Consider the following 14,397-nt stretch of genomic DNA (forward strand, 5'->3'; position numbering starts at 1 on the left):
GCATTCCGTATTCAGTACTGCTAGGAACTCTGTTTCAAATAAATGCTAAAATAAAGGAAAAAACATCTATTCTCCAAAATAAAGAAGGATTATTTTTAAATCCATGGCTTTTACTTACTATGGGATCATATCCTTGTAAGCTAAGCTAAGTTTAAAAAAATTGTACTTCCTGTATTTTTAAAAATATACACCAATAACTGACCTGAGTAATTTTGGATTAAGTCACAGGAAACGGAAAGTGTAAAGAAATACATTAACCACAGCAGTGGGCTAAGTTTTCTTTCAGTTAAGTGCTCAGAGTAAGTTAAGAGATGCATTATTAGCAAATGCATTTTTAAGAGTCAGGACACAAAAGCTTTGTAACAGACGTGTACCTCAAGCCTTCTGAACTTCAGATTTTTTTTTTTTTGTTTGGAGCTAATCTTCTCTAAATCTTGGAAAATTCAGATTTCCTGTGGAAACTATGCTTAAAGTGTCCCACAAATAAACAAGGGACTTTTTTTTTTTTTAAAAAAAAAAAGGAAAAAAAAAGAAAAAAGAAAAAAGAAAACAAACAAACAAACAAAAACAAAAAAAAATCCTTACAGAACTTGTTTGAATGAGAGACATCGAATAGAAATAATGTAAAACAACACAAAAAGAATACACTAATGGACAACAGTTTGGAAACTAAGCCTTAATGAAATAACATTTCATACCTCCGTACAGTCTTTTCAGCATGAACACTCCTCAGACACATAGGTCAGGTAAAGACCTACAAAACTGTGGAATGGTTACTAGCTATTCCATCCAGAGTCACCACATACACCTTTACACGAAGCCTCCTGAGATCTGTTACAATGAAGATCAAGGAGACCAAGCAGCTTGGGCAACAGGTCTAAAAAGATGTCCAAAAGCCACAAAAGCTACGTGGAGCCATTTGCCCAGCCAATAGATTGCACACTGAGCACACAGGAGTAAAAAGGCACCCTGACTCACCGGAGATGCCAGCAATGACCACAGTTGTTTCCAAAACCACGGACACACCGGTGTTTTCCCAAGGTTTAACAGGAATCAGCACTGCTGCAATGTTCGCACTGATGATGGGCCATATGTACGAGATAGCCACGGTTACCTGAGGAGTCCTGCTCCCAGTTTAATGTCTTTTCAACCTAAACAGATTAGTTTTGCAGCAGCAGTTGGAGACAGCTGTGGGGAGGGAGCAAAATGAAGAAGGCTGTTCTGGCAGAGTGCTTCCAGCAGAAACTGCTGCAGGTTGCCCAAGGAGATGTGTTGAAGGGACAGCAGCCCGCCAAGCCTGCCGTAGGCTGGAGAGCTCCTCCTTGGCATACGCTCGTCTCAAGCTTCCCTTCCCTGAAGCAGCAGTCTGAAACAGCCATCCCAGCCCTCATTCTGGTAGCTGAAATGCATACTGCCGTGTCTACAAGAAGACAGGGGCCTTCATTCCACTAAGCCGCTCTTCTATCCCATTCCAATTTGAAAGAATCTTTCTTGGTCACATGTAATCAAAATGATGCTTTTTCCGTCAAGCCTGTATTCTTTATCTAATGCAGTTACATTACCTTATCCTGTATGTTTCCCACCCTGGGCAGACTTCTTCTGTTGTCCTTGTCACAGCAAATTTCAGCAGTGTCTGTACTGGATAAGGTAACAACAGTGCTGAAGCCAAACATTCAGATATCCAGTGTTCAGATGTTCCTATGATGGCTCACCACTTAGAAAGTAAGACACTTGGACTAATCCAGTGTTGTGGTACAAATCTGTTTATGTGAGAAAGCATATCTACCATATTTCTGAAGAATGTTTTAATATACTTCTGAGACCAAATGCCACTTTTACTGTGCACCTGGAAGGCAGGTTGAGGCTCCAATACTATCATCCAGACTCCAGTGCTATCAAAATGGCAGAAAACGAACCACAAAAGATCACGAATGAAATGGAATCGAGTAACAGCTGCTATAACAGGCATTATGGACAGCCGTAATCTACCCATGCAGAATACATTCAGTATTTCTATAACTTAATATGCTCAGTACATTGTTTTTCAGCCTTAAGTGCAGACTAGGTGAAACAGTTGGCTCTGGAAGTATGGTACTTCTTTTTGAAGCATGTTTACTGGAGACAGAGGCTGCAGATGTGTTTGTTCCCAAGACGAAGGGGAGCAGCAAAGCATCACTGCGGGAGCAGAGGTGTACCGCTCTGCGTGAGGGGAAGGCCCAGTTCATTGGGACCAACAGGCATGAACCAGACTGAGACTCAACCACAAATGTATCCAAAAGTAACCTGAATAACTTGTTTTGTTTTCTCTTCTCATGAGAAAGCAGTCAAACATGGCATAATGTAGGTAAAGTCATACCTTTATGTTAAATGTTAAATATCATATGCATGTGAATGTATATGCATATACTGCATGTTACTGCACGCATTTCTCTGATGCAAAAGGTCTGTGGGCACAGGTGGAATTAACATAGCACCTGGCAGTGCAAGAGAATCCAGCCTAACTGTTTGAGTGCTTTGCTTGTTGTGGGTCTTAGCTTCACAGATCAGAGACCACAACTTCAGAAATATTTACTATTTTCTTTTTCTCAGCTAACTCTAGGAAACATTTTGTAAGTTTTAAATGTCTGTGTTTCTATATCCTGTTAAAAAAAAATGAATGCAATTTTTGAGATAATAATGAACAACTCCTCCAATATTGTTAAAGATTAAAGCAGCAGCTTCTTTTTTAAGGTCAATAGACATTTCACATAATAACCAGGTCAAGTTTCACACCGGCCTACCACTTAGTTAGCCATCAGCAAGATCACTGTGACACTGCAGACGTCATTAGCAAGTATGTAAATTCTCCATTCTAAATACCATCTATTATTAACTGCCTGTATTCCCTGTCTAATCAAAACCAGCCTGCTATCAAGTTCCATAGTGAAAAAAGCAGAAGAATTCCCTGTGCTCTGATATATGAGCCTCTATAACAAGATATTTTATTAACGCTAGAAGAGGAACATCAGCCATTTAGCTCTCTTGTCTTTTCAAAACTTTCCATTCCAGATAACCACTTCAAAGAGCCCAAGCTCTTTCATACATATCTTTTCACCCAATCGCACAACTGCATTCCCATGACGCAGTTCCCACGGGAGTCTCAGCAGGACGTTCAGCACTTGTTCAGGTAAGCAAAGGCATGTCCCAGCCCAGCACAGTACATCACGCAGATCTACTTGCCAGACACACTTCTGAAAGAGTCTGAGAAAAATATCTTAGGGGAAGCCACTCCTTCATATTTGCTTTGGACTGGGGAGCATGTTGCTCTCGTCGTCCAGCTGGCTGGGAGCCCCCACATGGAAAAATTTTTCCATTCACTGCTTTTAGCCTAGCTCGTTGTCTACACTGGAATGACAAAGACAGGACCACAGCGCCTACTGAAGAGAAAATGCCAACCCTACATTACGGTACATTTTTATCTTTAACCCTCAGAGATGACAGGAAAAAGAGAAAAGAAAGAATAATTCCTGATCCACAATTTCTTCAGTGTTCAGAAGAGAGGACAAAATCATCTGTATCTCAGCACTCCTAATTGTTCATACCACATTGAAGACAAGAAGTACTGCAGCCATATACAACTGATGCGCTCTGTATGACTTCACAGGGATCTAATCCATTACAGGAGCTAAGGCTCTCTCCTAGCAGCAACACAAGCATATTTACAAGAGAGACTGGACCACCACAGCATAAGCAGATAGGTTTGGGTCTTTTCTGTAGAGAAACAACTGCATAGCGACACGCCCCCACATAACATAAGGCTTAGCTGCCAAGAGAGAAATGCAGATACCAGCAAATGTATTAATTATTGCTATAATGATGAAGAACAGTAAGAGACTGGGATCCTCCCAACGTACGCATTCCTTCTTCAGCTGTTTAAGAAAAGTAAATACATAAACTGGAGCTGCTAGGAATTGCTTCAGAAGCTTCTCCTTTCACAACACTTTTAGAAATAATGACTCAATAAGCTGATTACAAAGTGTTTTAGTTGATGTATAACAGAAAAAAAGTCTTTTTGGTAGTTCAGTCAGGATACTCACAAAGAGAAGAAAAGATTTTGGTTTGATCACATGGCAGTTTCTTTGACAACTGATATCAACAATACATCACCCACAGTCACCAACCAGATTTCTGTACTTAAAAAGACAACTCTCCTTGCTGAGCCCCAAGCCACAGGGCTATTTGGCAAAGCTATTTGCAAGTAAATATTTTAAGGGATGTCCAACTACAACTTTTTTTTTTTTTTGTAATCACCCTGCTAAAATTATGCACAATGAGGCCTACGAAACAACATAGCTGGAGATGAAAACAAATTAGTTGTGTCCATCTACCCAGTTTTACCCCACCTTCCATCGAGAATGGAAAATGATGAATGTGAAGTTACTGGAAGCTCCTGGCTCACCAAGCTTCTGGCAATGCTGAAATACCTGCAGGTATCTTTACAACCTACCCTTTTTCCTATATCCATGTCTATGCTTTCATGGAAATGATCAGAGCAACCTAGATAATCTAAGACAAAAGATATTATTTCACAGTAGGAAATCCTAGCCTCAAGCAATGGTTCTAAGTGACGTTAGCCATGGCAGCTCCTTTGACTGGGACATTGCCTATGATGAAGCAATTTTCTTCTACAGTTCTGAAAATGGGTATTCTTACTAAAATCAAATGTGACACATGATGGTCAGATACCTACTAGCATCAGTCTATTTTCTGTGCCATAGAGGATGACTCCAAATGCTCTGCAAGCTTTCTCTAGTACAAAGATTTCTACTGCCCATATGGTTTCTTCCACAGCAACTCCCACTTCCTTCTATGCTGGCAATAACAAATTCATATGGGTCATAAAAGGGCAAGAATGAATATTTTTTTGCTACACAATGGTCTTTTTTACTATTATACTCCTGTTCCAGAACAATGCCAGACGATCTTAAACAGCTCTTCTATTTACTGATGCTAACTACAAAATTACCATCAAGATGTCTTAGTATAATTGGTCTATCTTTCATAAGTAGACTAGAAAGACAGAAAACATAACAAAAAACTCAACAACAATAAAGGAAAAGTCGATATTAGGAAAGCTAGCAAGAGGGAGGGGAGCAGAAGGTAGGTAATGGATGGACTAATGGGGCACATAGCATTAAAGACTTCCAAAGCCACCCTCTAAAGGGAGTTTAAACTGTGCTCTAAGGATGGGAAAGAATGTCAGCTCAACACAGCTCAATTTCTCAGAAAAGTAAAGAAGACGGTATCATTTTTACCAAGGTAGCTAGCTGCAGTACTTTGTCTACCACTTCTGCACAACATTCCCAAACTCTGCATTTCCTATAGTGCAAGATTCCCAGAGGGATAAACCACTGCTGAAGTACATGACAGAATAGATATGTGTAAAAGGCATGCTTCAGTACGGGAGATTTTCTTGGGGACCTTGGGAACTACAGCCTCACAGTGAAGTAACCAGGCAGTTCCTCCTTCTATCCACAGGATGAAAGCCCCAGTCCGCCTTTAGGTCCTTTATCCCACTGAGGTTCTCTGCTGCCTGCCTACATGCAACACTTCCACACTGTTTTCTACCAATCTTTCTGGAAGCATATTAGCCTTCCTCACTTCAGTGTCATATTTTTCAAGGGTGGAGAGTAGAAGCTGGTCAGTGTCAGGTAAGTGTTTTTGTTAAAGGAAGTGAACGCTTCAAAGGAAGCACCGAAGCTCAGTTGCCAGGGGATTGGAAGTGACAACTGCATTCTCCTTGTACACACACTGTAGACCCTGGCTCTTTATTTTACTTGGGTTCCTCATCTGTCACTACTTATCTTCATTTCTGTAACATCAACCCAGCATGAAATAGCACACTGAACCATGTTACAAGCACTCCACAGTGGACTGGCTGGCAGTAGTTGCTCATGTCCTCTTGGAATCTCCCCCAACCTTTCCAGTTTCTGAAAGAAAGAACAGACATTCAGGTATACAAAGTTTTTGTTCAAGTCTCTCTGCAAGAAAATGATAAGAATCTCTCTATCATTTTTCATAGCTAAGAAAGCTTCTAGATGAAACTTATACCTGAGCAAAAGGGGAAAACCACAGAGAGCTTGCCTTGCTACCTATGATCCTCAGAGAAAGATCCTCACCTGGGATGACAGTGTTTGGGAAGACTGGATCCAGACCACTATACAGAGACTCCAGTTCGTGAAAGCACCAAGAAAATCCACCCCAAAGCGTCTTTAAAGATTGCTAGACCAAATACAAGATCTCTCTGGCATAACAGCACACCAGTGTAAATGGGTTAACCCATTTTGCATGCTCTAGCTGAAGGGCCTGACACCTCCCATGGTTTCCTATAGAAACACAGGCTAGAAAAAAACTGTGTGAGATACAGTGGATGCAGTACTACCACTAGCTTGACAACCTGGAAAGTTTGCTTCTTTTTTCCTAGTCTAGCAGAGGTCAAATGAGGTCAAATCCTTTATGACTAATCCGAGCAAAATATATGGGCTTTGTAGCAGCTACTTGCAGAGCATTAATATCACAAGTGCCAGCCATATTATCACTAGACAAGCACACAACTCTTCTCACCACAATTTCAGCTGGTTCAGACTCACAGGATATGTACTTACATATAGTCAAATATCGAAACTATGTTAAAAACTAAATTAAACTCATGTACAACTATAGTGAAAAGCCTGGGTTTGTAACTTAAGCACATATATGCTGTAAGCAAAAAATAAGAAACAAGAAAAAAAAAAGGGGGGTCAATTAAAGACCATCATCATGAACAAATGGAGATCATCAAAGGATCACAAAAGAGGTTGGAAACCTCTTTTCTGTCATATCTCGAGTTTAGGTGCTTCATTTTGTAATCTTAGCCTTATTTTCAGGTCACGTATTACAACCATTGCTCTAAAAAGAAAATCAGAGAAGAACTAAAAAGGATTTTTTTTAAAGTAACATCAAGCATGTAAATTCCTCCTCTAGCAAAAGCACAAAGCAAGTATCATGTGGGCATTTACAAGCCCCGACCCCCTGCTTGCCTCACCTTGTCCGAAAAAAAACAGAGTTTGGCTGTTGAAAAGGAGTTAAGCAGGATCAGTGCAGAAATAGCTGTATTATCAGTTTTAAGTAGCCTCCACTTATCTTTCTGCATGTTGAATTTGTTTCAAGTAAAATAGTTTAGAACAAGTTAGTGGCTACAATCTTGCAAAGGTGAGCTAGTCCTCTTTAACCTCATAACTGTTTATCAGTTGATAAGTTAATACTGACTGTTGCAGTATGGCATATCAGACAAGTGCAACCCATAAAAACTGCATTCTTGCTGTTCCCCAGAGAGCAACATTTGCATTTAAGCATCTTCTAGTGCTGTGAGAAGCACATTTTTATCAATGTGTAAATTTTCCTCCAAAAATAAATTTAAAAAATTTACTACAGCCTAAAATGCCAACCTCATGATTTCTTCAAGTTATACTCAGTAACTGGATATATAATATGAATATTATAACTCATGGTGTAACTGCAAGAGGACCAAATGCTCCTTAATGTTAGCAACATCTATCAGTGAGCTTCTTAACAAATCACCTCCAATGCTGTAACTGAGTACAATGCCTAAATACTGATAGATGTAATGGTTTTAGGCCCAGGAAATCACCTCATGTCACAGAAAACAAACCAACCAAACAAACAAAAAAAAAAAAAACAGAAGAAATGTTAGCCTCCCCCCACTGGTGTTCATCAGGTTGCTGGAGAATTTGCACACAGGCAAGGATGGTAAATGACAGCATTCAGCGCAAGTCATGTCGCACAGCAGTCAGGATACAAATACACAGAATAATTCATTACTTGATGAATACCTGAGATATAGTTTCACCTGAAGATTTTTTTTTCCACAAAGCACTACTGAAAGTTGTACTCTATGGCAGTATAGATGTAAGATAAAAACGGCCAACCCTGATGTAAACATCCTGAGAAGGAGGCCCATTTCCATGATTTAACTTGTTACAGAACATACTATGTTTTCCTTTCCAGATGGAGGACTGCTACTGGAATTAAAAGGAGAATATATGCAGCAGAGTGGTCCCGGTTGGTGGAATTACAAACAGGGTATAAATACTAGTGTATGCAGCGGATTGAATTAGTCTGCACTCTTTTCAATGTATGGAAAGCAGAAAACACTCAGCTGACTTGAGCAGAACCAAGCATGTGTGAGAGAAATCACTGCACAAGATCGGCTTGTTAGTAGATTTCTGCCATTTCTCCTTAACACACGGCTTTCTGCTTGCAGTAACTCAACATCTCTTCCACCAGCAATCCTTGCAACGGGGCTGGCAGTTTCTGAGACAGGTTCAGGGCAAACAAAAATGTACCAAAGAATGACATCACCCATTTGCATCGCCATGACACACATCTTTTAAATACCACAGTTAACTCCTCTGCGGCCATAGGCTGCATTAAGACACAGTGGTCAGGGTACTCCACTCAGACAGCATGCTCAGGACTTCTTTGATTCCCTGAGGAGAAACACTCAACTGAATGACAAGTTTTTAGTGTGTCACTGTTTTGGGTGTGCACCGTAACTGTGCTCACCTTCTAGTCAATATCATTGCTAAGGCTCTACTGGAAGTACTCAAAGCTGCACTGCAAGCTTTGCAAGAAGATATTGTTGTTATTAAACACGCCAGAGAAGCCCATTCTTTAGTCAATATGAACATATTTAACTGTTCAAGTTTCTGGGATCTCTGACAAATAATCTTTTCTTACAAACTCTTCTAAACTTCACATAGAAAAACTTTCTAAAACTTAAATCTTTCAGAAATTTTATCCCCAGAGGGACCTTTGTTGGGACAAAAGCCTACGGAGCTATAAAGTCCCTCCCTAAAGTGAACACACACTTAAGGATGCCTTAATTCCAAGCAGCAGGGATAACTATACACACATGGAAGTATTCCCTGGGCGCGGGAAAGTGTTGTAGGATTCCACAAACCTCTACAACCGCACCAGCATTTCTTTCAAGTGGAGGTCAGCATGAACTCTTCTGATTGTACATTGTTTCTTGACAATACACAAGGAAAGAAAAGGGAAAACAAAACCAAAAACACAAAAATCTACTTGCTTATGAACTAAACACCAAGAAAAAGGAAACAAAAACCAAAACAAAAACACTCTAACCTTTGGGGTCCAGCTTGCTAGTTCTGTTCCAGTTTTGAATCAAACCCAATTTTCTGTTGCTGCTCTTCAGCTGAACCACCGCTTTGCAACTTCACTTTTCTCAGACCAAAGTTACTCAGTTTCTGAGGCTAACTCACATTCAAGTGATCACAACATTTTTTTTTCACAGGATCCACTTGTCACTTAAAATGGGGTTTGACTAGTGAAATCCAGCTTTTTTTCCCTCTATCTACTAAACATTTTAACAATTTTCTAATCTAAGACAAAGCATTTCAAGATTCTCTCCTAGCCCTGTGTCTCCATGACCAGGTTGGCACTGCTGTGCACTTTGTTGTCCACAGCACAAAAACTCTCTGCCCTCCTCCAGCACGTAGGTACCTCTGCTCTACAGGAAGCACACAAACTGAGGGCTGATGAAGAGTCATAGCCATGAGACTCCCCCCACTTACCATCCCGGTGAGGAACGACCCAACTTTCACAACTACACTAAATTCCACACTGAAGGCTTTTGACATTTGGGGATGAAACGGAGGTTCACTCATTCCAGGCATGTTCATTATCCCTGACACTGGGCTCCAATCCACTGTCCTGGGCTTGTGTCTCTTGTTCAGCCCCACTCTCAAGTGCAGATCTTCCCTACCTGGAGCCTTTCATTAGATTTATCAGCGTAGTGATGCAGAGCATCAGGACCCGAGACTTCAGGAGCAGAAGGAAGGCTGGGGAACGGCTGCCTCAGCTGTAACCTGAAGTCACGCACGGCCCGTGTGACCAGATCAGGGGAAACTCTGATTCCTAGCACTGTCCCACAGGCAAGTTATTCCCGGCAACAGATTTCTCCACCCTAGGTACTTCAGGAAAACACCTGCTTGGAAACAGGGATACTGCAGCTGGAAAAGCCCAGACCTGCTTAAATTCCTTCCCTAGCTACTTGATGGCAACTTGCTGCCCTTTCTTGTGGGGGTTGTTCCTTAAAATTAAACCGCTGAGAGGGGAAAAAAAAAAAGAAAAAAAGAAAGAAAAGTATTTGGAAAGGGGAGTGAAGGGGAGTGTTCCAAACCCGAAAAAAGCCGCAGCCTTTCCTCCCGTGAGGGGGGACACCCGGGACACTGCAAGCTCCGCGTTCCCCAGCCCCTACCCCAAGACGCAGCATCCCCGGGACCGCGACCCGCGCAGCCCCGGGGCCGCCCCCCGGGCTGGTCCCCGCGGGGCTCCGGGGCCGGGTCCGCGCGGGCGGCCCCGCTCGCAGCACTCACGGCAGCGCGGCGCTCCTGCGCTCGCGGCGCCCCGCGGCCCGCGCCGCCTTCGCCTCCTCGGCCTCGCAGCGCGGCTCGCTCGCCAGCACCATCCGCCCCGCTCCGACCCGCTCGGCCTCGGCCGCCGCTGCCGCTGCCGCCCTGGGGCGGCCCCGCTCCCTCTGCTCCGCCCCGGCGCGCCGGGAAAGCCCCCGGGCGGGAAGGAGGCAGCGAAGGGGGCGGCGCGGCCCGCGGCCGCTGCGTTACGCGGGGGCGGGAGGCGGCCCCAGCTCCAGCGGCGCCTCCCGGCGCTCGTGGCCGCGCGGCTTCTCCGGCGGCAGCCCCCGGCCGCTGGAGCCGCCCCCGGGCAGCAGGGCCGCCAGCCCCCGCGGCAGCCCCCGGCCGCTGGAGCCGCCCCCGGGCAGCAGGGCCGCCAGCCCCCGCGGCAGCCCCCGGCCGCTGGAGCCGCCCCCGGGCAGCAGGGCCGCCAGCCCCCGCGGCAGCCCCCGCTGCAGCCCCCGCTGCAGCCCCCGGCCTCTGGAGCCACCCCCGGGCAGCAGGGCCGCCAGCCCCCGCTGCAGCCCCCGGCCGCTGGAGCCGCCCCCGGGCAGCAGGGCCGCCAGCCCCCGCGGCAGCCCCCGGCCGCTGGAGCCGCCCCCGGGCAGCAGGGCCGCCAGCCCCCGCGGCAGCCCCCGCTGCAGCCCCCGCTGCAGCCCCCGGCCTCTGGAGCCACCCCCGGGCAGCAGGGCCGCCAGCCCCCGCTGCAGCCCCCGGCCGCTGGAGCCGCCCCCGGGCAGCAGGGCCGCCAGCCCCCGCGGCAGCCCCCGGCCGCTGGAGCCGCCCCCGGGCAGCAGGGCCGCCAGCCCCCGCTGCAGCCCCCGCTGGAGCCCCCGGCAGCGGCGCGTGCGGCTGCCCGGAGCTCCCACGCACGTGGGAATGGTGGAGGAGAGCCCTTGGCACGGGCCTCGACGCCCCTCGGCACGGGTAGTGTGAGTGAACATGGAGAAAACCGCTTCCCCTGACTAACCACCGAGGCTTAGTTTCGCCCGATAAACCTTTCCTTTCCCCCTGCCTACAAAGCACCGCCACTAAAAGTATCGTTGACAGTTTGCACAAGACAAGAATTAGTGGCTAAAATGCTATAGCTGACCAGGCACACAGATCCTGCAGGAAGTGTGCATTTGCTTTGTGCTTTTGGATATATATATACCAGGAGGATTTTATTAGTTCCAGTCCAAGGAAATTTAAAAGCTGTGCACCAGCCTCATTAGAGAGAAAGGAGTGTAAAATAGCTGTATTTCTAGGCAAAACCATTAACTACAGCCTACATATTATTTTATGTATATATATATATATATATATATATATATATATAAACAAAGCACACATGGAAAATGAATGACACTTAGCCTATAAGAAAAGTTATTAAGACCTCCTAAATCCCTCACAGTTACAAGCAAAGCTTTTCTAGTCAGTGCTTGAGCTTCTGTGTTAGCACTGCAGCACAGAGCCTTTTCCACTCTGCAGTCCAAGACATAGCTGCAGCTCTTCGGTTGCACCCTCCTTGTGCAAGGAACAGCAGAGTGGCCCCATTGCAGCAGTGTGAGCTGTCTACCCATCAGCTGGAGGTAAAAGGAGTCAGGGGGGACAGGGTTGTCTTCTCATGGCCCTTAGTGGGACCTACCAGCTCTTGTGCAATTGCAAGTCCCTTGGGTGTCACGATCTACGTGCATTGCCAAGGCATGCCCTAGCCTGTCTGCAGTCAGCAGGGAAAGTGATTGCTTACTGGGAGAGAAGCATTCTTTGCATTTTTGAGGCTTTCCAGTGCTGGGATGCAATGGAAATATGTTGGAGGGCTCAGCTGGTGTTTCACTGCTTGTTTTAGAAGCTCAAGGCAGACTTCAGGTTCATCTAGTCTTGTGTGGCCCTACCCACTTTAGAAGAATAATGCTGATTTACAGGAAATTAGAATCTGTTTTGTAGATATTCCACTAAATAAAATCAGCTCTTTCTGTTCTGCTGCTTCTGTCAGACTTACAGGAGATAATGCTGCTACTGCTTGTTCTCCTCACCCCTCTGCTGAGGCTCCTGCTGCTGTCAGTGGTGGAAGGACTGAACACAGCTCCTTGTCCCCTGGATTGCACTGTCTGTTGTTCTAGCATCGACTGGCTCCATTGTTTAATAAGGCCATAGTATAAGCTATTGTTTCTCAACGTATGCCAAGCCCTCTGTGCTCAGTTGTCAAGGTATTCACTATAGAAATAATAAATAAATAAATAATCACTCAAATAAATAAATAAATAAATAATCACTCAAATAAATGCATGCCTCCAGCCTGCACTTGAAAAATGAATCTGTAAAATGTACTTTGTTCCATATCATGCTATCTTAAACCTTATTAGAGACATGTTTCAGGTGGATTTTCAAAACATGTTTCCTTAGTGGCTCTTCTTTGTTATGCTCTTTTAATGACAATAGCAGTAATAAGCAATGCCTTAAGTTTGTGTTTTTTTAAAGTTTTAAAAAGAAAATCTGTAACAATGTTTTGTCAAACTGTGTTTGGTGCAGCAACTCCAAAGCAAGATGAGACACTTCACAGTGAGAGAAAAAAAAAACAATGCAGGAATTCTCCCCTTACTAAGCTATTAAATGTGCAGCTGCTAGGTTGGGTGGAATATATCTTAAACCCTTATCCTTTAATTTTGATATGCTGTGGCAAATCTTACATAAGCAAAAAAGCACAAAGGAGCTTTTACTATACAGTTATAATTGCTCATGTGTAATAGATACAGTAAAGCCAGTATATGAAAACCAAGCTGTCACCAACAGAGACTAATTGTGTGAATATCTGCACTGTAGTTTGTCTGTTTGTAACTGGTGAAATCCAGATTGGGAGGGGAAATAGAAATTAGTGTATTATGAAAATAGTGTTTCATAGAATCATAGAATCATAGAATGCTTAGGGTTGGAAGGGACCTCTAGAGATCATCTAGTCCAACCCCCCTGCATACGCAGGGACACCTAGAGCACGTGGCACAGGACTGCATCCAAGCGGGTTTTGAAGATCTCCAGAGAAGGAGACTCCACAACCTCTCTGGGCAGCCTGTTCCAGTGCTCTGTCACCCTCACTGTTAAGAAATTTTTCCTTAAGTTCCTATGGAATTTTTGATGTTTCAGTTTCCGGCCATTTCCTCTAGTCCTATCAGTGGCCACCACTGAAAAGATACCATGACCGTCCTCTGCACTCCCTCCCTTGAGGTATTTATATACACTGATTAGATCCCCTCTCAGCCTTCTCTTCTCCAGGCTGAACAGGCCCAGCTCCCTCAGCCTCTCCTCATAGGGCAGATGTTCCAGGCCCCTGATCATCCTTGTAGCCCTGCGCTGGACTCTCTCCAGCAGCTCCACATCCCTCTTGTACTGTGGAGCCCAGAACTGGACACAGTACTCCAGATGCGGCCTCACCAGGGCTGAGTAGAGGGGCAGGATCACCTCCCTCGACCTGCTGGAGACGCTCTTCTTAATGCAGCCCAGGATCCCATTGGCCTTTTTGGCCACGAGGGCACACTGCTGCCTCATGGTCAACTTGTCGTCCACCATGACACCCAGGTCTTTCTCCGCAGAGCTGCTCTCCACAAGCTCAGTCCCCAGCCTGTACTGGTGTCTGGGGTTATTCCTCCCCAGGTGCAGGACCTTGCACTTGGCCTTGTTGAACTGCATGAGGTTTTTCACCGCCCAGTTGTCCAGTCTGTCCAGGTCCCTCTGGATGGCAGCACAGCCCTCTGGGGTATCGGCTACTCCTCCCAGTTTGGTATCATCAGCAAACTTGCTGAGGGAGCACTCTGTGCCTTCATCCAGGTCATTGATGAATAAATTGAACAGGACTGGACCAAGGACTGACCCCTGGGGGACCCCACTAGCCACAGGCCTCCAACTAGACTCTGCACCGCTGATCACCACTCTCTGGGCCCTGCCATCC

General features: G+C 45.1%; 1 protein-coding gene across 1 annotated transcript in view; it reads right to left on the bottom strand.

Annotated features, from left to right (window-relative positions):
* Positions 1–10,531, bottom strand: part of GRAMD2B (GRAM domain containing 2B) — a 30,195-nt gene extending 19,664 nt beyond the window's left edge. Inside the window, exon 1 of the mRNA XM_088523960.1 lies at positions 10,440–10,531. Within this exon, the coding sequence (XP_088380086.1) occupies positions 10,440–10,531 (92 nt within the window). The remainder of the gene's footprint in view (positions 1–10,439) is intronic.
* Positions 10,532–14,397: the final 3,866 nt, after the last annotated feature.

Source organism: Tinamus guttatus, unplaced genomic scaffold (genome assembly GCF_059628265.1).
Source record: "Tinamus guttatus ecotype Peru unplaced genomic scaffold, ASM5962826v1 Tinamus_guttatus_pri_ptg000199l, whole genome shotgun sequence".
NCBI classification, from domain to species: domain Eukaryota; kingdom Metazoa; phylum Chordata; class Aves; order Tinamiformes; family Tinamidae; genus Tinamus; species Tinamus guttatus.